Source organism: Argopecten irradians, chromosome 10 (assembly GCF_041381155.1).
Source record: "Argopecten irradians isolate NY chromosome 10, Ai_NY, whole genome shotgun sequence".
Lineage (NCBI taxonomy): Eukaryota > Metazoa > Mollusca > Bivalvia > Pectinida > Pectinidae > Argopecten > Argopecten irradians.
In genome coordinates this window covers 9,611,758-9,639,662 of record NC_091143.1, presented here as the reverse complement: position 1 = coordinate 9,639,662, position 27,905 = coordinate 9,611,758, and the positions used below count along the sequence as shown (strand labels likewise).

The 27,905-nt window shown below is 34.8% G+C and overlaps 1 protein-coding gene across 4 annotated transcripts in view; it reads right to left on the bottom strand.

Moving 5' to 3' along the window:
- Nucleotides 1-27,905, bottom strand: part of LOC138333065 (zwei Ig domain protein zig-8-like) — a 139,939-nt gene that overhangs the window by 49,875 nt on the left and 62,159 nt on the right. The window contains exon 3 of one of the 4 annotated variants that reach the window (XM_069281180.1): nucleotides 26,802-27,422. In XM_069281180.1, coding sequence (XP_069137281.1) covers nucleotides 26,802-26,868 — 67 coding nt within the window. In that variant the 5' untranslated portion in view covers nucleotides 26,869-27,422. Of the gene's footprint in view, nucleotides 1-26,801; nucleotides 27,691-27,905 lie in introns of those variants that run through there. The other 3 variants (XM_069281181.1, XM_069281178.1, XM_069281182.1) reach the window with 3 other exon arrangements.

Sequence of the window (27,905 nt, the reverse complement as noted above, 5' to 3'; positions counted from 1 at the left end):
ATCACTATTTCGTCATTACAAACTTCAAAGTCTAGCATCGTCTTTAACTCAGCTGAGATGCTGATCAATCAGATAATTATCATTTACTGCTAATCAAGTTGTTAAAATCAACCTGCTGAAATGAAATTCATTTAAAACTGTCACGCAATTTATGTGTGGTGTAAATCGCGCTACGGAAGCCTTGTCATGTCTCTCACGTGAGATGTTCGACTGCACCGAACAAAGACGATTGCTTTTCCTCTTATACAAATATTTTCAAAATGATGAATGGAACGTCATGAATGAAAAGATTACTTTTTATTTTCTTTTTATTATTGTTTGTGTACAATACAAAAATGCTAGGTCATAGCCACATCCATTATGAGCATTGTATGCTGGGGTTTTGTGTCAGTGTTTGGTGTCCTGAAGATTGCTGGCATGGTATAATTATATAAACATGACTATGTCAGTGCTGTAATCATATACCAATGAAAGTGACTGTTATACCAAAGTTATATCAGGTTGTCAAATTCAGAAGTTCCAACATAATAAAGTCATTAATTGTCATTCATATCATAAAGAAGTTTAACGGCTCAGTATACTATCGTGTGATGTTATGGACTGCGTGTTAAGATATGTTAAAATTACATCTAAAGAGAACAGACAACAATGGGGCTGTCTAACCTTCTCATTTATGTTTAGACAATGATTCCATACATAAAAACGACATTTTAAGTAACACCTTATAAAAAATGTTTATGCTATTGAACGATACATGATATGCTTTACTTACAATATTCCCAAATTTATTTTCATTTCTTGAATCAAATATATTTTACTATATAATTCAACGGATATTATTCATGTCGTAACATTAAAAAGATTCTTTCAATTAAGCTTACACAATGTGGAACCGAAGGAAACCTACTGTACAAACTATTGCGTAAGTAATACATGTGTATAAAAAGTTGCTTTCCAATCAGTCTGAAATTTGTAAGATATGATGTAACCAATGATGAATTTACATATGGAATTGAGATATAAATATTGTTTGAGGTGAAAACTATTTTCAGGGCTGTGTAACCCCAGCGCGTATTAATCATATTGCTCATGTCTGTTCTGTAAAGATTCGTGTATCGCCATACGTATGTCATTTCACAGGTAACATTTAACAATCTATTCCACCTTAATGGTACTCTACACCCACACCTTTGTCCGAATTTAATCACCTGCCCTTAATGCACCCATGCTCTCTGGGGGGATGATTAATATAAGAAATGCATCACTACACTTGTACAGGTTATAAAGCATGCTTTGCTGCAGGAACCCATGCCGGCTCCAATACTGCAAATTGAATGTTGCGTGTTTCAATGATTAAAAGCTTATTGTAAATAACGAGATCCTACTGAGACACACACAAAACTTAATTTGAAATCTTACTAAACATTCACATGAATCCTTTAAACGTGTTTCTGTAGGTAGGTATTCCACACTGCTGTTTGTTGAATTCCCTTCGTCAATATCTATTGTCTTGACAGAATTAAAAAAACACTGTAGATTCTGTGTATATAAATCTATTTTATATTTTAATGACAATATTTATCTTTTATTTGAACAGGCACCATGTGTAATATGATACAACACCTTTTAAAGTTGAGATACAGAGATCGACATCCCTTAGGGAGACTAGTTTAGTATTAGAAACATACATATTTCACATTGCGTTACGTAATCTGGTGCCAAAACTGTAGACACATGCCAGTTTTATATAAACGACGTGTGTTTGCGTTATTTCATCTTTTTACTTTATTTATTTTAGATGTCAAACTTGTAATACACAGGTATATAATTTACACTAAAAAAAAAGAAAGGAAATCTTAAGAAATTAGAGTTTTCCGTTTTCTAAAATATTTCCGTGATTTTACTTTACGCTATTAGGGTGTAAACACGTATCCGATAACGGTTTCTGCAATACGCGACAACTTGTCAACAACACGACAAGCGTCTATTGGACACTGACCACCGACAGAGATGACACCGGAAGTGTCAACACGCCATCTTTGAAGCATCCTAGGAGGTCGGACCAACAGTAATGTGAGCCGATTCCACCCACGGTTTTACAGAACATGATACACTATGACAGGATGTCAATATTTACGCAACTGTGTCCGTTTCTAACTCTTAACGTGCTCCGCACATCTGCCGAACACTCTTAAAGGATTATTTGTCGCCCACGGTTGCACCTGCTGGCGAAGTGCAGCATCCTTGTGCACGAATCGTTTGTCCGTGACATCAACAGCTGTCAGGCAGATTTACTTCATTAAGTAAAATAACATGCATAAGTAATTTGCAAATTGACACGCGCTGATGATGACAATACGAAACTAAGTCTATACATTTGCTGATATACGATATATACGTCCTGCTGAGCAGGAACAATGCACGTGTTGGCCTGACGATGTCAGATTTGACCAGCGCCAGCCTGGAATTGACATTATAGAAATATATTTCAGTTTCTATCGCTATTACGGAGAGCTGACCGATGTTGTGATGTGTCATATATTGACTAAAATCTATCTGGTTCTGACAGAAATCAAATATCATTCCATCCATCTCATGTCCCACTCTAAAATCTTGTCGACATTACTCCAAAATTGATCCAGCAAGCACTGGACATGACAAGTGAGCTGGTAAACAGCTAGACAACGATCTGTGCTTTACATCACCCCGTACTGATGAGGACTATCAATGCCCATGTAGCTGTCTCTGAAATCCTTAATTGCCATGTATCTGAGGTTTGGATGGTCGTATTTACACAATATAAAGAGGAAGTGTATCTGACAGTTGCACAAATGTCCCTACTTCAAACCATTGTTACTAGCCAGCATGATAATGCTATATACAGCTACGTGTACACTGTAGATCTCCGGTCTGTAGAGAGGTTCGACCCAACACATTCAGCCAGAAGTCTAAGATTCGAACGAGTTGAGGAATGTTAACTTTGTATTTCTTATGTAGTATGTAGCTTATATTTATACAGTAATAATTACCGATCGTATTATATTTCTCAAATGGCAAAACACCTAACTAAAACGTTTTGACGTGCTAACACGTGAACTGATATCGTCTAAATACATGTATCGAACACCCAATAGTTCTGCTGTTTTACTAAACGTAGATATTAAATCGTATCATATGTAACATCCAATAGGTTTGTCTTTTCTGTAGCTATAAAAGCATGATCCGGTATCGGACGTCTATGGTCTATCCAGACAGTTTACGAGCGAAGGGAACTTTGCATTACGTGCTAAGAAAGTCGGTCGTAATTCATGATTTGAAGTTTTGCGTTGAAGAGATAGATTTACCGCCGCCGATCGGTAGCTGAACCCATGTCATCAAGTAACCGCAACAAGTAGTGAAACGTTATCCGTTGGCAACGGCGCGAGCCAAGGTTCGAGTATCGCGATAATTCTGTACGGTTAACATAAATTACATCAGCATACTTAATTGCGTTATATACGGTGTTAGTAAGCGTATATGTGAGGGAGGGAGGGTGCATGATATATCTCACTTTTTGTCCAAAACAGAACTAACCATTCATTTTGGCGGTTTTTGTCAATCGTACTGCAGAGTATTGTAAAATCAAGTGACTGGATTATAAATAGTATATTTATGCCTATTTTAGATAGACACGGATAAAGAGTATTCCATAATTGGATGTCTGCCTAATATTTGCTATTACTAAAATCAAACGCGTGTTATTTCAAGCTGTTTTTTTCTCCTAAAATGATAACTTGAAAAGATTAACAAAATTATTGCGAGAGAAAATCAAAGAGAATTACAAAATATCACTTTTACACGCAAAATCTATTTTAAAATGCTATGTTATTTGCACGCATTTTCCGTGCTTGGTATATCAGAACATATTCAAACTCGGCCTAATAGAGAGCTTTAAGCTGTCGAGGAATGCACTGATAGCGTTCTCAGAAAACACCAAATGATCGCTAGGCTCGTACAATGTATCCATCATAAGACGTAATGCGGTAGTTTGTGTTACAACAAAAACCCTGGTCCATCTGCCGCCAGACAATCAGTATACTATGTATATCAACAATTCTTCTTTGTCGGCCAACTGTTCAAATTGATCTTAGAGCCGGATCGTGAGAACGAAAACAATATTTGTCATATTTACGCCAGATATAATATTTTATAGATAGAGCGACAGAATAATGAAATTCCTTTTATAAAACGACATCCAATAAAAGGCCAAAGTAAATCTTGAAATTCAATTAAATTATATTTTGAAGTCCGAAATCTATATAAGACAAGCACATTGTTGACTCTGTACGTTGTAACTATGTGTGTGTTTGTTGTAGGCCCTAATACTGTTGTGTATATGTAAACAGAGGCTCCACGTTAGACACGCTAGCCACTTTTATATTGTCTAGGTTATCTTCACGTTTGTTTAATTCGATATAGTCAGGGTTATCGACAAGTTTGTTCTGGATAGTCAGAGTTATCTGTTTATTATTGCATGCTTACATTCTCCCTACAGAACTCAACAACCCTTACGGAGACGGAAACAAATCCCAAAGTCTAGATCCGCGTACTTTCTTTACTGCAGGTTTTCCAAAGATAAAAAATTTGATTGTAAATAAAGATATTTAAAGAGTACATGTAGGTTACCTGATGTTTCCGGAAAGACACGTGCTTTATCCTGCTATGTTTTATGTTGGAGCGCGTAAACATACTGAATAGTTAAAACTAATATATAAAAAAGACTGTAGTCCTTCTTTGTAAGAAAGAAAGAAAGAATAAACAAGTCGAGTTTTTCATTATTGACTTCGACCAGACTGATTAATATTGACATGACTGGGGCGTTACTACTTATACATAAATTGAAAAGTTACAAATATCCCTTCTATACATAAATCGTGATATGTACTCTCATAAAATCATAATTTAAACTTTGGCTGCTTCCTATTTAAGCCAGCAATAAAATACAGTTGAACAAACTATTAAGTTTAAGTAATAAATTGTTAGAATATAATACCAGCTTTTGTTGACAAATGTATATTTGTAGTAAGATGAATAATGTATAGGGACTTTCGTCTATATAGATATTAACATAATCTTGTTTGAAAGGCTATAGAATATAACACCAATATCAACCATAATGCACGTGGTATAATACGAAGCATGGGATGTTACGGATAGTTTTTATTGGCCCTGCTCCTCCCAGGGTCCGCCCAAGATTAGTGTAGAAAGAGCTATACCAGTTTGTTACCTTGAGATATACAGTACCTATAGAAAGCCTTTTGTCAGTAGACGTATTTTGCCAATGTAGAAACTAGTGTTTAAGATACAGTTCTTCTATTGTGTTGTTCCGACGTGTTTGTCATAATTAGAAATCGGTTTCTGATGAGAATACATTATGATCGTTTGCGCTAATATCCCCAAGAATGAATAATATCTAGTCAAATTAAACATGATAAGTCAGTCAATCTAACAAGGTGGAACTCCCAGTTTCTTATCAGACCATTTTCTCTACAATATTGGCACGCCCTGTATCAGATGTAACGCGACAAACATTGTTTCATTATGAGGTAATGTCATCAATTTTAAGCCAAATACTTTCCTTCAGCGAAATTCTTTCACCAATATAGGGGGGCAGAGACATTGATTTTTGACTTACATCAATTGTTGATTGATTTTATGTTCGTATTTTATTAAACATAAAACTCTATGCCTAATAGTTGAAATTAAATTGATAATTTTGCCGATGTTAACCTTTTCATTAGCATACGACCTCAGGCATTTTCAGCAGAGCGGCACCAGCCTTGTAAATGAAAGCACATTCTATTATGTATTTTAATATCTGTCACTACAAAGGAAGCTATGCTCACAAGGGATTTAGAACTCAGTAGGTAAAATATCGACAAGGAAATCACAAAAGCAAAAAAGGCAAAATAATATATTAATAAACATTAAATTGGAATTTTCTAATACGCCATGTATTGTCATTACGTACAATAGAAGACAAGGTCCCGATTCAGTAGAAATCACTTCAGAAACGCATGTTCGGTGAAATGAACGGGCATTTAAAATTTTCTTGGTTCGATAACGCCTTGACATTAACATAGTGACAATATCATATGAACATTATTTGCTTGAATTTCCTACTATATATCAAATATAATTTATTGAAATTAGTGATATCTACATATTCGAACTGATTTTCGGCTATACATACTTTATTTTTGTATGTGTGATTGAGACTAAGTTCAAATCAACTTCGCTCTGGCGCCAACACAGATATACACAACCAGACTATCGCTTGATAAGAATTTATGAAATTACGGAAACCGGTTAATGTGGAATGTTTGAGGAAAAAACTAATATAACGTAAAATAAATATCAGAACATATCGGCGAATCATCACTTTCAACCAGTGATTCCATGACTTATGTCTTTTGCAATCAATCAGAGCTTAGGGTATTCGATATTTGATATGAGAAAGGACTCCCTCCTCTTTTTATACATTACAGACAGGGGAAAGGAAGAGGGGACCTCGACCCGCCATTTCGCTTAAACACACGAACAATTTACTAACAAATAGCTAATCCATGCATAATAGTGTCTATCTAAATTATTTCACGATTCGACACATAAGTCCATGGCCCTTTCCCGTATAACTCTATGTAAATTGAGTGCATTTGACCGCCCCCAGCACATCCGCTTATAATAATTCCGATGGAACACCATAAGCTCCAGTGGAACGTCTTTGGTGCCAGCTATAACTTACAGTACAGGAGGCCCCTAATCTAATTTCAAAAATCAATCGAATTTCGTTCTGTTTGAACCACAATCAGGGAGATATTTATCGGCAATTTACTTGAACAAAGATGGCTAACAAGCATGTTGAAGATGTAATAATGATCCAACAAAGAATAAAGTGCTTCGGGATATTTTGATTTTATACTTAAGAGATATGCCAATAAACATATGCCGACGACCTTATAGAAACACTAGGGAATGTACGGTTTGATAAAACTGCGTTTTAAACACACGTTGGAGAATGTCATTTCTTGAAGGTCAATACAATGCGGTTTTGTCGAGTGATGACTAGATATTGAGGATAGCCAACGCGACTGATAATTTTAGCCCTTGATATGCACGGAAAACAAACCAGTGGGAGTAGTTCCTGCTTGATTTGTATGTAGTTTAGCCATAATGCAATTCAAATTTTGCAACAGTAGGTCACCCAATGAATAATTTGTCCGGAAAGCTCTAGTTTTGCTTTATTTTGACCATACGCATTGGGATATTTGTACATCTATAACGAGAGGCAGGTCGTCCCAGATTAAGGTTGATCCGAAACTGCTCTACCTTTCTTTATAAGATAGCTCAAGTCATAACTTCAGTTTGATGAAGATTTATGTGCTTAGTAACAACGTCAGAACATTGAATCTACGGTAACATCGCAGCTGGATCAGTGTATTAAAATGTTTTATAGGACGATTATAGTCCAGAAATGTTAATTCATTGATTTTGTACCGAAATGTGAGAGCAATTTACACTTTATTTGGTATAAGACTGACAACTTCCAACAAACGACAACATTATCGAACACAACCAATTAGATGTAAAGATAATCATAATAGTAATCTCTCCGCCCCCACAGCATTATTGTCAAACTCAGAGTTATTACGTAACTTTTCTAACGCTGGTCTAGAATAACAAACTAGGCCTGTGTCTGTAAGACGATGAGGACTTTCTTTAGAACCCTAGCTCCGTATCCTGTTCCCCATTACAGTTTTTATCATTCCCCTACAGCCGCCATGGTTCTGCTGTCGTTCATACCACATGGACTATTCTACCCATTATCGTTATAGAGACGAACATTGCTGTCAGGTCTTTAGGAAATACACAGTACATACACAAGACAAATTAACTATAAGGAACCTCAAGCTAACATATTTATTTCATTTACTTCCGTCTCACTGCCTATAGATATTAAAAAAATCCCTGGCGTTTCTCTTGTCGGTATTCTTTATCACTAATTAAAATGTTAACAATAGTTTCTTATAGAAATCTGATGCCGTTTTCTCACGACGCTCATTGTCATAATGGTTTTCAATATTGGTAACGTGGTCTTCATATTCAGACGTTACCAAGCAACCATATAACGTTATATTTTACTTGATCATCACATATCCTAGACAGCTCTGTTGGGAAAGTTATCACAGGAAACAGAACGAGACATGGTATTTCAACTTTCAAATCGTTTGAACATTTCGAAACCACATTGATATAATATGCCACACTATGAAAAACAGACCTAAGGTTAGTTTGCGCTCAGCAATTCTATACCTCCAGTTGTCTTAGTTGTCTTAATTATTGTCTTAGTTGTCTGGTAGTGAAACATTACAAAACCGGAAGGAACATCGTATAGTTGTTTGAGAATAGTATCACTTCGATTTACAGAAAGTCTTTCCGAACCTCGTATACACATATTATATGTTTTGCGCTCAAGAAAACACGATAGACCGATGGGACACTTCATTGTTCTAACGGAAAACAATGACTAAAACATACAAAAAGAAGAGCGTCTATATTGGTGATCATATATACTGTTCTAATTCTTTTTAAAAGCAACATAAAGACAGACTACCTGAGTATTTTTAACTTTCTCATTGGATATGTGTCTTACAGACAAATTATAAAGAATCGATGACACCGGGACTTGATATTTACATTACATTTGGGTCAATGAGAATCACCATACACGATAACTAATACAATGGCACACATGACTTGTTATCGTATGTGTAAATGGAATGTTTCTCACTGATGTTATCAACCACAGAAACCTCACCATTATCGTCGTACGTACTTTGTGCCGTTCCCTGCTCTAGATGTTAGAACCTCAGTAATCACCTGCTACATCCTTTTGTCTTTAGCAGAGCCTCTCCCATGCCGCCTTGTCATTTTTATGACTTTCTGTGTAGAGTCGTGTGATCGATAGTGGAACTGCTTCCCTCTTTAAAATATCCATTATATATTTTAACACCAGAATAGTTAACATACTTTTTCTAGTACATCGTTACCCTATATATGTCCTCTAACACACGTACATTTACATCCTAGTACATCGTTACCCTATATATGTCCTCTAACACACGTACATTTACATCCTAGTACATCGTTACCCTATATATGTCCTCTAACACACGTACATTTACATCCTAGTACATCGTTACCCTATATATGTCCTCTAACACACGTACATTTACATCCTAGTACATCGTTACCCTATATATGTCCTCTAACACACGTACATTTACATCCTAGTACATCGTTACCCTATATATGTCCTCTAACACACGTACATTTACATCCTAGTACATCGTTACCCTATATATGTCCTCTACACCGTTACTCGTCATCGTTACCCTATATATGTCCTCTAACACACGTACATTTACATCCTAGTACATCGTTACCCTATATATGTCCTCTAACACACGTACATTTACATCCTAGTACATCGTTACCCTATATATGTCCTCTAACACACGTACATTTACATCCTAGTACATCGTTACCCTATATATGTCCTCTAACACACGTACATTTACATCCTAGTACATCGTTACCCTATATATGTCCTCTAACACACGTACATTTACATCCTAGTACATCGTTACCCTATATATGTCCTCTAACACACGTACATTTACATCCTAGTACATCGTTACCCTATATATGTCCTCTAACACACGTACATTTACATCCTAGTACATCGTTACCCTATATATGTCCTCTAACACACGTACATTTACATCCTAGTACATCGTTACCCTATATATGTCCTCTAACACACGTACATTTACATACAAACAACTATTTATTTTCTTATCGCGAAAACACAAAAAGACAAAATGAGGTTCGGGGAGACCGCGTTAAATATATGATTTAATCGAGAAACTGGTTTTATGACAAGACTGTGTGCTGTTCCACGTGAACACAGTGCATTTTTCATTAATTTGACTAAGCAACAAGAAAAACAGGTTACACCATAAGTGTTTACAATAATAACATAAATATTGATATCATTGTACGAATGTCATTGAGAAATGGAGCAAACAACAATACTTTAGTATAAAAGTACAAATAGAGGAGTATTGATTAGCCGCCGCTAGTTACATAATCCGTGTCCCTCTGTTACTTTCATACAAAATCTTAACGTATCTATATGGATTTGCAAGGTTTTAATGAGAATGCTATTGAATTTATATATAATTATAACAGTATTTAAAAGCAATAGAAGACATGAAATTCCTAAGCCGAACGCAGTGTTTCCTCTCTGGACTGCGATAAGCGGCTTTGCTTGCATTATCAACTTTGTTGATAAAACATTGACAATTTATGACTTGTCGAAAGGTGTTCCGAAAGTAAGATCAATGATTGCCATACCAATAAACGAAGTCCATTTGAGTTCCGATAGAAATGTAGTCATCGCTGCATCCGATCAATCACTTTGAATTTTAAGATACGACAAATGGGTTTATTCAGTGATTATACAAGAATCAATATTCTTTAGTCTCACCATGAGGCAAATGCTTCTTACAGGCCAAATTACTTCTATACAACTAGACATCCAGTCATATATATTTTGACAATTCAAAATGATGCCATGATTCGACATGTTTTGACTAAATAATAATTTAGAAAATGAGATAAATTTATTAAACTTTATAATATCATAGTAATACATTTATTTTCATGAAACAAATGTCGTTGCAGTTTTTATTTAACCAAATAAGTTCGTATGGTTCTTATGACAATTACACTATCCTGATGCATTGTTGTCGTAAATTTAGAGTGATGAAATTTGAAATTGATTTCCGCAATATCATTGTCAACTGTTACTATGATTCTATGTCAGGTTTAACGCTAGTCAACAAGAGAGTATTTTTTACTGAACGCCATTTAAGTTTATAAAATTAGCGTTAAGTTTAGTTCATATGTGTTTAAAACATTTCCCCGTAATTCGTTTGCAAAGCAAATCCGTTGTCATTTCCTTTGATATTAATACTGTCTCGTAGGCCTATGGACATATAAAGAGGATATTAGTACACTATGTCATTAACAGAGTTAGTCCTAAGTCTGGTATAAAGTTTACCATTTACAACAGACCCTCCAATACATGCAGTATGTGACGATACGTTATATAATCTGGATAGAAATGCAAGGCAATATAAACTTAAAGCTATTTAATATGATAATATTTTTAGGACTTTATATTTACTGAAGTACAATGAAAGTAGCAATTTAAACGATGAAAACAAACAACCTACAATTGTAATATGGTTCACTGCACGCAAACGGTCAATAAGGATCGTTAGAAACAATTTCAAAGAAACAAAATGTGGTAATTGTTTGAATCATAGTGCTTCACAACAATTACGTGTACGAGGCTTCGGAACAAATACCAATATTAAGTTCAATTTGATCATTTGTACAAACAATCTGGGCATAATGACTCTGGTTTAGTCTATTACTATAGTTGTGGTCCTTAGATGGCAGTATATAAGGAATCGTAAATAATGACAAATTAATTACAAAGAAAAAGTTTCCTTATTAGTCTAAAATCAATTAGGAAACACATTAATACTATTACCGAAATCCGCTATAGATTTCAGTCATGTCTGAAATGCATGTATTAGGTCTATATACAACGGAACACAAGGATAGTGTTTACCGAAATCGAGTAACCAGAACTATGGCAACCACCCAAACGACGATTACAAAGCTTTAAATCTATTACATTGTCAATGAATTTAACATTAGTCACTGTTGCTTGCACGCGAAGTTTGAACATTGACAAAGAAAACCTCAGTATACGTTCACGATGTAGATATCAATGTGGCATGCATGATCTACCCAAAACCGAGCACTGATCACGATTCATAGTCTCATCTACTCGCTTCTCTGAACCCCCAGTAGAGCCATTGCGCACGATATAGTACCTTGTACAGGAAATTGTCTTGATCTATCTTCATTTCATCACAATGTTCAAGGTCTACTCTGTGTGGCTTCGTTAATCTATCAATAAACCCCACGATCCGGTATTGCCGTTACACGCAATTCTATATACTGGAAACTTAACGCCTTAATGGTATAACAGAGCTATTAGGTATATACGTAATGCTTATCGTAACTGGGTTAGGTATCATAGCCATTGTTTAGAATATTTCTCTAACCATCATTCACACATCATTCAATTCGTACGTACTTCAAATCAGTTCTAATCGAGATAGTTTTGTATGATTATAAACGAGCAGTTTAGAATTATGATTATCACCACAAAGCCTATGTCATTTCGTAACGAAAATCATCAATCATAAAACTCTATTAGTTTGATTGATTGGTAAATCTGACATGGAAAAAGTAGCATTGAAAGCTAAACGTATACACTATAAAGTTAAGAATGAACGGGGATATAGATATATAATTCTGATATAATCATTGATGAGATTTTCTACCCATTCACACTCTATGATTATCTTCAATAAAGAGAGCAGTATGACAAAGTCTATATTTCCATCATACTAGAATGTGTGGTTGAGGACATGCAATTGTCTTTGCAAAAGCCCAGAAGAAGAAAATGGATTTTCTCATGAACGTCTCACAACCTTCCAACAAGCGAAACATCGAACCTGCCAAGGACTTGGTCTGGTAATGTGTTTCTGTTCATGAATGAAATGCATCCATCGAATATGTTTCCTTTAAATTACCTCCAGCATGAGATATCTACATGAACCTAAGCACATCCCCGATGTGTTCTTAAGCTGTATATATTATACCCAGCATGCTTTCTGTTTCAAACCGAAAGACTATCAATTATCATTATTCAACACATGTAAAACTCATCTAAGAGTTTAAACATTTTTTCTCAATCTCAGAACAAACTATAAACCTAATGACAAAACACACCCCATCTTTCAGGTGCAAACATAAGCCATTCAAAAATTCATCATTGAAACTTTAATAATTATCATCATTTAAAAACCATTAATTTGGCATGGATTGAATGTTTCGTTTGTCTTTCGAACAACAATGAGGAAGTGAAATACTAAAAGACGTTTCTGACAATGGGATTATAGGTATTAATTGATATTGAAATATCCGTGCCGATTCTTTATGCCATCTTGACCTTTAAACATTGGCCACAGGGCTGTCGTTCGGTAACGTTAAGTAGCGATTTTATGGATATACGTCCAAATTACTTGTATGAAACGAATGAGTGGGCACGGTTTCGTAAAGAGAGGTTTTATTTTCTGAGTTGTAACTCAGTTAGCGTGTAACGTTAGTGTAAAAAGTAAACAATTACAGACCCATTAAGCGATACCGGCGTTTTTGATGTTATATTTGGTACGAATTTCATATTTGGTAACTGTCTTGTTGACAAAAGGGCAAAACACTTAAGGACAACAGAGACAGGTGTAATATGTAAAATTATTTAATGCACATGAACTATAATAATCGTTTGTTTTCTAAATCGAAGTAAGATGGATAAGTTTACGGTTAGGAATGCTACATTTGAAATAATCAGAAACAGTCAGATATAGAAACCTATCTCTTCATTTGAAATAATCAGAAACAGTCAGATATAGAAACCTATCTCTACATTTGAAATAATCAGAAACAGTCAGATATAGAAACCTATCTGATTGAAAGTAAATCTATCTGTAGGACTATATTAGTAAATATCAAAATGTGTTCAAAAAGATAATGTACGGTATACTATAACAGTTTTGTATTTTGATTGACAACAATTTACGTTTCAACAATACCGAAATGTCGATTGTTTTTTAACAAAAGCTGAGCATGTTTTGGTTTACGGGTAATGCAAGGCTAATGTAGTGGATGTTTTATCGATGTATTTTACTGTTTGAGACGTTAAAAAGCGAGTGATGTTAATCGTCAAAGATATTGTCTTTTGGTGCCAAGACATAGTATTTGTCTAATGGTATCAGACCAACATGAGGTTTTCCAATGAGCTTTCAATCATTGGTAAATCCTTCAGAGTAATTAAAACGCAACATCCCCGAGCTACGGCGGTGATTACGACTGCCATGGAACGGTCTTGACGATAAGGTTATTCACTGACGGAAGCAAACCTTATCAGTCATGTTGTTTGCCATTACTTCAGAATCTACTAAACGTTTTAATTCACAAAAGGCACAACTAATCTTATTCTGGCATCTGTAGAATGTTTTCCGGAATCTGCAGAATGTTTTCCTTTCAACATGTGCCGGTAAAAAACTAGTATCTGAAACCGCCATTATGGATTAATAGATGAGTATCATTAGAATTGTGACTATCATAGGACCAGATTGTTTCTACTAGAACCACGCCTGAACATAATATGAAAGAGCATGGTTGATGTGAAAAGTGATTTGACAAGGAGACCCGAGGTTTTCGGCATTGAATGATAAACAGTCTGAATTGAAGAGTGAATTATATGATAAAATCATTCGGAAACGTAGAACCTTCAAATTGACCAATAACCAAATATCTGGCCGGGCAGAATCTATGTTCAGAGATTGTGCTATCACTGTGTAATACGTCAGTTTTTATATAGTGTCCACACTTCAGGTTTTTACTTGGAAAAGATTACGGACATTAAAATGCAGTAAGATAATGGTTTATCAGGATTGGTTCCGCTCATGTATCGTAAAACACGTTGTAAAGCATAACATTGATCTAAATATAAAACTAAATCGTCTGGCACAAACGAAATAATAACGAAACCTGCTTTGAATCATTTCATTGTTTTCCAGCATACCATGTTCTGACTAACATTATCAAGCAAAACGTGACGGTCGAACAATTATCCTACAAAAAGCACTTACACATATATTCAAATCTTCTATACATTCCAGATATATATAAAACTACTTTTATATCTTGTGTAGGAACTTAATTGAAAGGATGAGATAGAAAATAGATAGAGATGTGGTGCGTTTTATTACAAAGTATTGTCATGTAAAATGTGAAATCAATTAATGAGATAAAATTAACTTACCCGAGATAAAACAAAGACGCAAAAATGATAGTTTTGCAGGGATATCCATCACCTAACAAAAATGATACAAAGGAAATCGATTGTTCAAAATTGATCAAAATAGAAAGGCTTTTATATTTGGATATCCTAATCTCAAGTTTAATCTACATGTATCCCCACAAGAATTGAGAAAGACAGATAAAAACACTGGATGCCTAACTAGAGTCTATCATGTCAAACCGTATGAAAGGTTGTACTCTCTCATTCGCCAAGCCAGCCAATCATATTTCAACGTCACTTTGTATGACAATTTTAAGGGACACACACATTTTTGAACAGAAAATTAAGCTTGTAATGTCAAATATCTTGTTACTCTTTACTCTTTTTCTGGTAATAAATCAATTAACTGAACATTACATGGAACCACGCTGACTATATGTTTCCGTTGGTATACTTGTACTCCTTCTAAAACTTTAGTATTGGCAATATCAAGTACTGTCTATCGGTCGACGTTTACATAGATGCAACTACCTCTAACGCAATAAACCTGAATATGTATTCGGACAATAGGCCAGTGTCCAAGCGTGTATGTTTTGTATAGTTATCCAGGCTAATGGTACATATGGTTTCTATGTCTGAGGTTGTGTTGAGTGTCAAACCCCATTGGATTGATGGTACCCCAGTGAACTGTACAAGTCACGTATGCTTCCGAGACACAATGCTATCTGTACTTTAAATGAATGGCAAACAACACAAGGAAGCAGCCTCCGCGAGGACCAACATCATTCAAAAAGGGAAATTAACATCAAAATCGACACTAGAAAAAACTTCCCTGAATCACCTTAGACGTTTCAAAAATAGAATTATCGCCAAGGGACGCGAGGGGAAAGAACTGAGAAGCGGAGCTGATCAATGTCAATAATTAAAAGTACTGTAAATCAGCTTGGTTACAAGATCTTGTAGAATGTAACTGATTCTGACAAAAGTGTTTTAATTAGAACTGAAATCCGCCAGTTTGTATCGATCTGGTTCGTCTGGCATCACTCAATTACATCGCCACCATCACAGAAACATCCAAACAGTTAAAATCGTACACAGAACCACAATTTCCATCCACCATCACAGAAACATCCATACAGTTAAAGTTGTATATATAACCACAGTTTTTATCGCATCATCATAGAAACATCCAAACAGCTAAAGTCGTACAGGACCCCATTTGTCATCCCTACCATCACAGCATTCCTAACAGTAAAGTTGTATATAGGACGACATTTAGAAAAAAATCATATGAAACCACCTGATTGTCCAGGACGACTTTGGGACATGATTTGTAAAACCTAAGATGACCTCGGTTGTTAGGCTGTTTAACAAATTTTAAACCATTTTACAACAAGTGAAGTATTTATTAATATGACCACAGTATGGCAATATCACTAACACGGTTATAACGAACCTCGGGGGTGGGGGGCAAACTTCGTCATAAGCATACTTTATAATACACATATTGCAAATATGACATAACGTTGGCGGAGAATGAACAGGCTATGTTACAACCATACATTTGTTGTAACCGTGTTCGTTATAAACGTGTATTGCTGAATTATTTTCACAAAAATTTCCCATTCCCACATGTTCACGTAGTAGTGCACAAGTCCACACCATGACAATGCCATTGATATCAACAAAGATATCTTACAATTCACGTACAGCAGTGCCAGGGGCTACTGTAAGAGAGACTGTTGAAATGGTCTGACTTTAATCAACATTGTGGAACAATTTTGTTTTCACGTCTACTTCGTAAGCATCGCAAGCATTCCAAGTAAAAAGTTCATTGCAACAAGTGTTATTACTTTGGCATGAACTTTTCTTTTCTGAAGCATATTGAATTGCACAATAGCACTAGAAACGCAATTAAGATCATGAAAACACATCAGGTGATCACTATTTTAAGAAATACACTTAAACGTGTTTCGAGAGACTCTTTTGATACTCGACATTCAGCACTTAAAGAAAACAAATAAACATTTTCAGAAAGCAAGGCACGGGTCTCAGTCTCGTTGATTGTATTGCGGAATATCGCCTGTTCTTATGTCGACAATTATTAACAAAATGTCTTAGTTTAATAATATAGCTTAGTTCATGCAATAAAGTTAAAACTATTCTCTCTAACACGACTGCCAGTTTTTGTCGGCTCATTAAAATCAACAAACTATTGTTTCAAAGAAATTAATCGAAAATTTAACTATAATATGGTAATATATCAGGTACACTGGTCTACTTCAAGACTCATTTTATATTCCTTACTTATTCCAGTTGACACATTAAACCACCATGTCGATTTATTGACTAGTGTCACTGAATACCACGTGATTGTAATTAATGAGGGAGGAGTGAAAGGCTAAATACTTGTGGCCCAATGTCTTGGATCTGAATGTGTTACAGATACGAAAATGTCATACCAGACGCATTACTCCCGGAATAAAGCAGACGATCGTTACCTTGTGGTGGGAAGGGTCAGAACAAATAGCCTCTAGGACAAATAACGAACCGTCAACACCGCACGAGCAGGAAAGTAAGCAGCAACTCGAGGGGAAACAAACATTTGTCAATGACGAGACGAAATCATCGGAAAATTACGGAACCGTCCGTTAGTCTCAAACAAAAAATATATGCTGAGACCCACTAGTATCAATAACAGAAATGTATGTGTATTTCACACTTCCATGTCTGGGGACTCTTATGTCCAAAGTTACTACCAAGATCCCTTTCGGCACGTCATGTTTTCATAGGATATTCTTAAAAACGTCATATCAAAGCTACAAAGTTTATTATTAAAGTTTAGTTGAAATGCTTTGTGCCATATCAGAAGGTAAAAATTGTCCTAAATTCAAGTTCGGAAAGGGACGCCACAAGCATACTAATCCATCATTCAACTATAGCATTACATGCAGTGCAGTTAAAGGTTGTGTTGTTTGGTTTATTAATTTATAATTATAACTTTGTTGTGTCTCCATGCCTCTTTATCAAATAATCTGTTCTTCATTCTTTAAAAGTCCGTTGTATTCATCAAAGGAGTTATTTGCGTTCTTTTTTACATTAATAGATCAAATTACATATTCGCTTCAAAAAGTTATGAATTTAGATAACAATATTGCTATGTTGAGCTTTGAACGGATACACCTTAATCACAGATCAGTATTGCATAAACTGGTATCATATTCGTTTCCACATTTCACAGTATTCTTGTCTTCTATTTATATAATCGCTAACATATTCAGCGACTCAGGTCTGCTGAGGTTTAGTCCCAAAGGCGCTAACCTTGACGCCCATTCCAGTGTAAATGTGCTGAAATCACACTTCTGAGACGAATGTGTGAATCCTACATTAGAGTAAAGGTGGTATGTCGCCCTGACGAAACCTTTATAGGACTTCTGCACTTGTACTCATATCGCCAAAGCGTTCTGTACGCTAGGTGATATAGTAGCAAGGTTGACTGATTGACCACTGAGACTGAACGTCTATACTGTACTTATGACCATTCCGTATTACAAATTTAACGTGCCTGTACAAATGAAGAATGTTTTTACATGTATATTACCATGTTTAAGTCATCTTGCGATAATGGATGCCATGTATACATTATTCGCATAATGAAATATGGATTTTGAGAAAACAAGTATAACAGAAATGTAATATGGAACAAAGGTTTATCTCAATTGTCTGTTCCAAATAGTGAGTTATTTAACCATTCCCATTGTACTAAGAACGAACTATCGTCGGAATCAAGTACTGTTCAAAGCGTCATTTGGAGATAATTTTGTTGATTTCCTAGAGATCAGCAAGTTTACCTTCACCGTCAAATGACCAAACCCGTTACACCTTATCACTGGAGTAAACACATCTACCAAATAAAAAATACAATAAGGTGAACTGGAAAATCTGTAGAATTCAATAATCAATCAAGAAGACTGTCAATGATAATCAATGAAGAAATTAAATTACTCTATATAATTAAGAAGAATTTACAGCCACATGAAGCGGTGCTCTCAGTTACGTGAGTTTGTAATGATGAACACAATGGAAGGAAACATAACAATAATTGTGGCATTTCATATAATATGAAATCTTATTCTCAAGGGCAATGGGTAAATAGCAACACATTATCTTAATATATACATTCTTCAGAAGTTCGTGGTACGAACAGGTTTCACGATCGAAAAACCCCAATGCAGATAAATAAGAACTACTAAACACTCCTGGTACAGCTATTACATGTCACAGTGTGTCGTGAACGTGTTTATTGAGACCCAAACAGGCTTCTTTGACAATAAGGTCATAAAGTGTTTCTCTGTTACAAAGTGGGACGGCAGTGGGATAAGTACACACTCAACTTCAAACCGACAGTGAATAGGAAAACAATGCATTGAGAATGGGAAAGATATCCATGTGATCAGGGTTTGTAGAAACTTATAAGGTGTGGCAAAATACAATTAAAAAATTCAAATAGGTGTTTGTAAGAAACATCATGATATGTAAAATATTAATTAAATGGATAGAAGAAACATTTCAGAAAACCTTAACAAAGTGAATAGCAGACATAACGATAAGTGATCGTTACAACTCGTCAGTATTGAATAGGTGCTAATGAGGATTGTGAATGTCGGAAAGGATTTCTGAACTGTGTTGACGCAAAACATGATGCCATTAAATAAATTACACATGAACGTCGTAATCAAATCCTGAAAATAAATAAACATAACAGTGCCTAGTAAAGATGTTACTTTACATCGCTGTTAAATGGACTCGATGTCTCTCTAATCACATATTGCGAGAGGAGAAGTGAATCTAACTGCTCATTTGGGATGTCTTAAGCACTGGTTGAAGACGGGAAAACATTGCAGTGATTCGTCTTCCCGAATTTATAGCTAGCATTGTGTTTTACTAGGATATCGTTAATTACGTCAGAGTGATAGCTTTGAACTGTAACAATGTGTCCCAATGTAACCTCTTGGGTTTTTCACGCATGAACAGCATACACAGGATACATCGAGAGATCTCCGGAGATATCTCTGTACAGCATACACAGGAGTCATCGAGAGATCTCCGGAGATATCTCTATACAGCATACACAAGAGTCATCGAGAGATCTCCGGAGATATCTCTGTACAGTATACACAGGAGACATCGAGAGATTTCCGGAGATATCTCTGTACAGCATACACAGGAGACATCGAGAGATCTCCGGAAATATCTCTGTACTGTGTAGTCGCGAAAATTCCCTCCACAAAATAAGAAAGCAATATAAAAAGAACGTATATAAGAGTAATCTTAAACCATATGGACATTTTGAATTCAATATTTTTGCCGTTTACGTCAAAAAGTTTGACTTATTCTGGAACGGACTAAAAGTTGAAAAGTGAAAATAATAACTGCCTCGTTTTAAGAAAAGCATTCATTTCGATCAAACACTGAAATACGTTTAGCGTAAAACCAGTTAACGATATAAACATCACACCTGAATTCAAATCAAGTCATATGATAAAATAATTACAAACAGTTTACTTAATTTTGCACCCGTATACTTGTCCAATGGTCTATGTGTCGTTTTTTATTTACGTTGTTTGCTTAACTATTACAATAATAGCCTTGAGCTAAAACGATTTCTGGGAGAGCAGGTATCAAAGGAAAGTAACAAAATGGTCTTACCAATCTTTATTCATGGCTTGAAAGAGTGAAATAAGTATTTGTTACAAAAGCAATTGAAGATCGTGAACTGCATTCCATGTACTTAAATTGTTTACTGACATACATAAAAAATTATCATTAATAATCAGTCATATTCATAAACTGCTACCTATTTTATCATTTTATGATTCATCAGTGAGTGAAACTGACTCAAACACTGACAAGAAACCAACAATTTACCTCCATGATGATTGGATCAGAGCAAACACTGATATATCAATTGTTTAGTTTTCACTTAAATTTGCCGTACACACACCTAAGTTGTTATTGGTATTTGACTGAAACAGTTTTTAGTGTTGGGACACACCTACTGAACCTTTGTTCTTTTAGACACACAAAATACATAATATGGATAGCAGTCACTCAGATAAAGGCAATTCCTGTCCAATGATTAATTTGTAGCATAACCGTAATTAACCTTAGCATGGAAAAGATTAATCCAAGACACACAAAATACATAATATGGATAGCAGTCACTCAGATAAAGGCAATTCCTGTCCAATGATTAATTTGTAGCATAACCGTAATTAACCTTAGCATGGAAAAGATTAATCCAAGACACACAAAATACATAATATGGATAGCAGTCACTCAGATAAAGGCAATTCCTGTCCAATGATTAATTTGTAGCATAACCGTAATTAACCTTAGCATGGAAAAGATTAATCCAAGACACACAAAATACATAATATGGATAGCAGTCACTCAGATAAAGGCAATTCCTGTCCAATGATTAATTTGTAGCATAACCGTAATTAACCTTAGCATGGAAAAGATTAATCCAAGACACACAAAATACATAATATGGATAGCAGTCACTCAGATAAAGGCAATTCCTGTCCAATGATTAATTTGTAGCATAACCGTAATTAACCTTAGCATGGAAAAGATTAATCAAAGACATGAAAGTGCAATAAATTGAAGAGGATCACTAGTATTAAACAACCTCGTCAATTCAGTGGCCTACACATCCTTCGTACCGCCATCTTTTACATTTGTTTTTCTAAGCTGCTTTCAGGATCAGTTAACAACTAAAATGTCTTCTATCAAATCTAATCGTTTTTCATTCTGGAGTTCTGTTTCGTCCCCGTACGCATGCAATGCAAGAGCATCTTTACGACATGTTTGCAGTTCTTCCCAAGTGTCAGTTATGGCTTTTCAATCATGTTTTCATGCTCATCTTTAAAGCTTATAAGTCCGAGAGTAAAATGGATATGGCATCTTATGTAAGACGCTCATTTAAACCATGTGAATTTCGCAGCCATTAGCTGTAAATGAAGAGCTGCCATTACCTGTAATCAATAAGCCTCGTAAAACATGGCGCCTTGTTGTATCGAACGTATATGTTACAAGATGAAGTTCGGCATAACGCTTAGCAATGGAAAGATTGAAGAAGTGCAATACAAGTCTCAATACAACAGGTGATATCTTCCTTAAAGGGCACGGGGACTAATTAACACGGGCAAAACTGGTGCAAGTATAAAGTCGTTATCATTACGATTTCACTTCCATAGATCAGTTGAAACACAGACTTATCATACATCAAATGAGTTTAAGGTTATAAATTTTAAGTTCTAAATATATTGATATTCCTGTCTGAATTATTCATAAAACGAACCAAGCAATATTTCCAGAAACGGTTTTGTGACATAATTGAACGGGAGACAAACATCGATTATGCTACTGTTGTTAAGGAATGCATATCGGGAACGTCTCTAAATATGATACGACTTATGTTCCGTTGTAATAGGCATATTCCCTCACTTATAAACAAACTCTCATTAAAAACCAACTTTTAATATTAATAAGTTCTATCTGAATTTGTCGTTAATTAAAACTGACATCTAATGTGCAATGCTTCTGAACCTCTGATGATCTGCATCAACCAGATAATACATTTTACAATTTGAAACAACTTGAAAATTATTTACAACACATTTTCAAACGTTATTTTGTATTTGAATTTAAATCATATTTATATACATATGTATATCTGTATTCGATTGGGAAACGTATTCACGTAAATGTACCAGTATTTATGAAGTAAATGGATGAAAAATGATGAAAATCAACCAGTAAAAAGAAATAGATACTGCGTCTACATGTCTAGCACCTCAGTGTACTTAAAGAAACGGAATATGAGGAAATGTGAGGAATGTCGACTTGATATCGATATAAAACTCGGTAATTAAAACCATGTAGCGATACATGATACATTGATACGAACGTTATTAGTTACATTCTACCTGAAATCAATTTACGATACATATATCAACGAGAATGCATCTTTAATAGATTTCATTTCTACCAATTATTTCGAGAGGGGTAATCAGAAATCTGAATACTTACGATGACAATTTTAATCTAGGTACAATAGCGCTGCCTTTATACCATTTTATGATACATCTTACGTGACGCATGAAAAAATGAAATGTCGCTAAAGAAAAAAATAATAAAAAGATAAATGTATTTCCTTCTGACAACTTTACACTATTCACATGCTTTTGTTCAATGACGTTTTAATCACACATCATGATAGACATTAAATGATACCGATGTTGTTGTATCAGTGGAAAAGGGAAAAGCAATTTTGCAATACGCATTTTATTCGATGAGAGCAAATGGGAGAATGGAGTAATACATTATGTAACACGTCCAGAGTTCCCGCTATGAAAAGGGTGTGCTGTGTGTTTAAATGTTACGGTAAAATAAAAACACAATTTAGATAATGTTTTATGTAGATCGGCGTTTTCATTAGTAGCAGCTTTTGTAAAGTAAAATCTATTCGATATTGGGTTTATAATCGAGTTGGATATTTCCTTCAGACATAAGAAAATCGAAAAACCAAACTTGAGATTTTCTGTACTTTCACTGATATACATTTTTAATATCTATATAAAAATATTACTTGTAAGAAATTAGAAAACATAAATATATCAGTAGAGTATTTTCATCTTTTTTATATGGATTTACAGGGAAGATCGAGTACTTAATGTTTTACGATTATGACTTACATATTTCAAACGGAACGATAGTGTAAGCAACAAAGGGAACTCACCAGTTTAAATGTTAATTGCACTTTACATTTATACTTCCTAACAATTAATTTAAATATTTTATGCATTAATTCTAACACTGATTACAGCAAATTATAATAGTAAGTTACACAACCGAAGCATCAATTAGAATATAAAATAGGAAGATTAAATAAATGTTTTCCACCTGTCAAACACTCTGCTGACCTCCAACACAGGAGAAGTTATTTACCAACAATCTGCATCATAAATAGTTTTAACCGTGACGATATTTTAATTGTCTTATTGAGGTGTGTTACGTCAAAAACTGATATGCATAAATAAAAACATAACACATTAAATCAAACCCGATAGCGTTTATAATAATTAACGATGGCCTCAATAGAAAGAACCCCTTGTTTTTTTATTAGGAGTTGTATCAAATGCCCCAAGCGACAAGTATAAATGCCTTACGTTTCATTTATAACAGTTCTATCAAACGAACTGTCGCCTCACTTCGCATTACCGGAATGTTATAATACAATTGAATAGATGTACATTAATACTTGTTGTTTTAATTATCGGCAAAAAGTGTCAATATGAATCTATTTTAAGATTAATCATAGCCTAACGATTGAAATATTCGTAGCCCATCTGGGAATATTTACACATTAATCTAATCTAATATTTCTAATACATCCAACTAATAAATCAATTATATGAAAATGTAAATGTTTTTTTTTTCTTAATTGAAAATTATAATGTAGGTAAAATCAAATATGAACATTTTAATCAAATTAATATGTTCTTGTCGGAAAATAATTGATAATTTTTTAATCGACTAGGTAGCAACTGACATTCTTGAAAAGAATGCGGGAAAGCTATATAGTCTAAGAAGGAAATGTCAAAAGACGGACTTTACATGTTTTATATTAGATATAAAATACTACATACTACTCTACTCTTTCCCTAAGCATAATAACTTTATTGCGTACACCTGTATCTTTACGGGAAATAATTTTTGACATATATCTTCAACACTAACTACATGGCATAAAAATTGTATTGTAATAAGTTTATCGGGAGATAATTATATTACTTCGCAAAAACATATTTTACGGAAAACCAGTAACATCACGTTTGAAAGTATCTTCACGTGGTAAAGCTACACAAAGAACATTATGTAAGGCTCAGACTTTCTTTTCCGGAGATAAATTATATTCACATTATAGTTTTATTGCTTGCTATACAACTCTAACCCAAAGTTAACATAAGAATACCTCAAATTGTGAGGTTATCTATTTTCGGTTACTTTTTATTGTATAAGAACTAACCATGACTATTTTGGATAACCGCCCGCACTGGAATTCAACCTTTGAAAATACGGATATAAAAGTCTAGAGGTAGCACCAAGACTGTTTCATATCAAACAAAAATCAAAAAAAAAATCATTCAAATGGTGTATAATTCTACAAATATTTTACACATCAAACGTTGACATCTGTTTAACCGTCAATTACTTTATAATTTTAAATGAACAGACTGATTCATACAGTTTATTAAAGGAAAGGTCTATATAATTTAAATCCATCAGCTTCATATTCCATAATAAAATTATGCATTGAATAATACTGATGTTACTATTGATACATATTTTTTCTATGATAAACACACATAATGTTGTACACTTTATACTTAGTCTACCTAAGCAAGCACACACTATGATATGAAGACATAAGTTATTACTACCTCGTAATGTGTTTATACTTGAAAACTGTCGCTGTATCCCGACAACATATGTCATTTATTTGTTACAAATATCATTATAACTATGTGTAGGCCACAAGTTTGTGTAGCACTAAATGGCTGAATAGCGAAGGGAACATCTGGTCACTTCAACATCTGGACGTAATACCACTAACAATATAAAATGCAACTTCATACATTAAAAGCCACGTGCGCGAGTCTTTACAGTGTTAATCAGTCATCGAGGAGTTTACAGTGGAGGAGGGGAAGTTACTAAGTGTATAAAACCATACAAATATATAGTGTTACAACTATCATCATCCACTGTAAGCATGACTCTTGACAGAATATGAATCTGTGTTACCCACCCCGAGTTAAATTTGAGTTATGTGCATGCCATTCAATTGCAGAAGAAACAACTAATACCTAGCTATCACATGACTTAAAGTAGTTTGACAGACTAATTCGATAGTTATTAGAAATCCTGAACATTAACATGGATTCACTGTACAATTTATGCCTGACATATGTTGATTGAGCGAAGGATAATCCATTCTTTTTAAATTGTATCCGTTATCTTTACGATTTGGTTAACTAAATTGACATTACCCGAGTTATAATGTTAATCATGAAATCAATCACACTTTTACATCGATACTGTTATAATCAGTATTAATAGGTAATAATCTACATTAAAGGCTTACCTTTACACCACTGATAGAGAACAGTTGATGATAATCAGTCTTGTTTTATTACACTAACAATATTTATTGTGGTAAGTACACTCTCACTAACAACGAAATTCATATATCTGAAAAAATAAATCTAAACAAATTAACTGTTATTACAGGATCTCAACAGAAATACCCATTATAAACTAACTGTATGAAAGGATGGAACGAAAAAAAATTCATTTCAAAGAAGTTTACGAAAGATACCACAATTGAATGACATCTTTCAAATATGAGTATAGTAGTCAATTGAACAACGAATAAACTATTATAATCTGTTATTAGACTGTTCTGTGGTGTTGGGGTATATAAGGGTGCAACATTACCTATCATAGATAGTATACATTCAATCCACGTAGATTATTGACCAAGGAATATTACCTGTAAGGCATTGCGTAAGTAAAGTAATCAAATGTATTTCAAGTAGAGTGTAACATGTAGATTGTAGTATTTACCTGTAAAACTACACTTACCGGTAATTAGTAATTACCTGTAAATAAGACTTACCTGTAATGAGAAGGGCGCTGATTACTATAACCACCGTGGACAGAAGTCTCCACGTGGGCTCGATCATATTTGTCGCAACAACAGAAATATACTCCACGGTGAATCCATGTAGAACATAAAAATGGTCATGACACGGAAAGACCTAACATTTCACAGGTTGTCCTCCCGAAACAACATCAGCAGATAGGTACACGCTATAGCACACTCTTATAAATTACTGAATAAGGGAGGACAAACAAACAAAAACAGAATAATCTTCCTCTTCTAGTGAGTGAATTAAACATCCACAACTCTTTGAAGGTACTCCCAGCGGCTAAACCGCCTAAGGAATCCTGTTGTTATCCATTCATGTTATTCTTAAAACGCGTAACTTTGGAAATAAAAAAATGACAGACCACTTTTTATCCATTGATGAATGAATTGACTGTAATACACGCTAATAAGTACCGTATTCCTTTCTTATCAATCCACAGGACACAAATCAAGTGTTTTTCCTCCAGTTGATGATACTTGTATTGTCATCGTCGTTATTGGTCTCGAAGGAGCGATGAAGTTTGGGCCGTTAGTACGGACCGTATACTGAACACTGAGGCCTGGTGTCCGTCATTCGTCACACTCGCTCTGAAAGATTCAAACGACATATAATGAGCATACAAGGTAAATCCTGTTAAAGGTAACACAGCTAGGAGCTAGTAGCAGAGAGCTCGGTAGCTACCACACGACTGACAGTACGGACATGGTTGAAATAACACATGGGGAGGCGATTGAGCGTTCGGTAGCTTTTACTTGTGGCGAGGCAGTGTATGCATGTAGACGGTCCAGCATGACTATACGCAGTATCACAGCCACCCACGGCACTGCACGCTCTGTACGGAGGGGAGGGCTATATACTAGTAGCAGTCAGTGACTGTGTGTTTGTTTGACAGGAGCGCCTCAAGCTTCGGTCTACACTTGATATCACCGTTAAAATCCCAGTATGTTGTTTTAAAATGCATCCGTTGAAATATCTACCTAATATCTGTCCTGATAGATTAAATTCTACTCTAAGGTACCGCCCCCAACTCGCCGTGTGTTCTAACTAGTGTTATTCTGTAGGTAGGCATA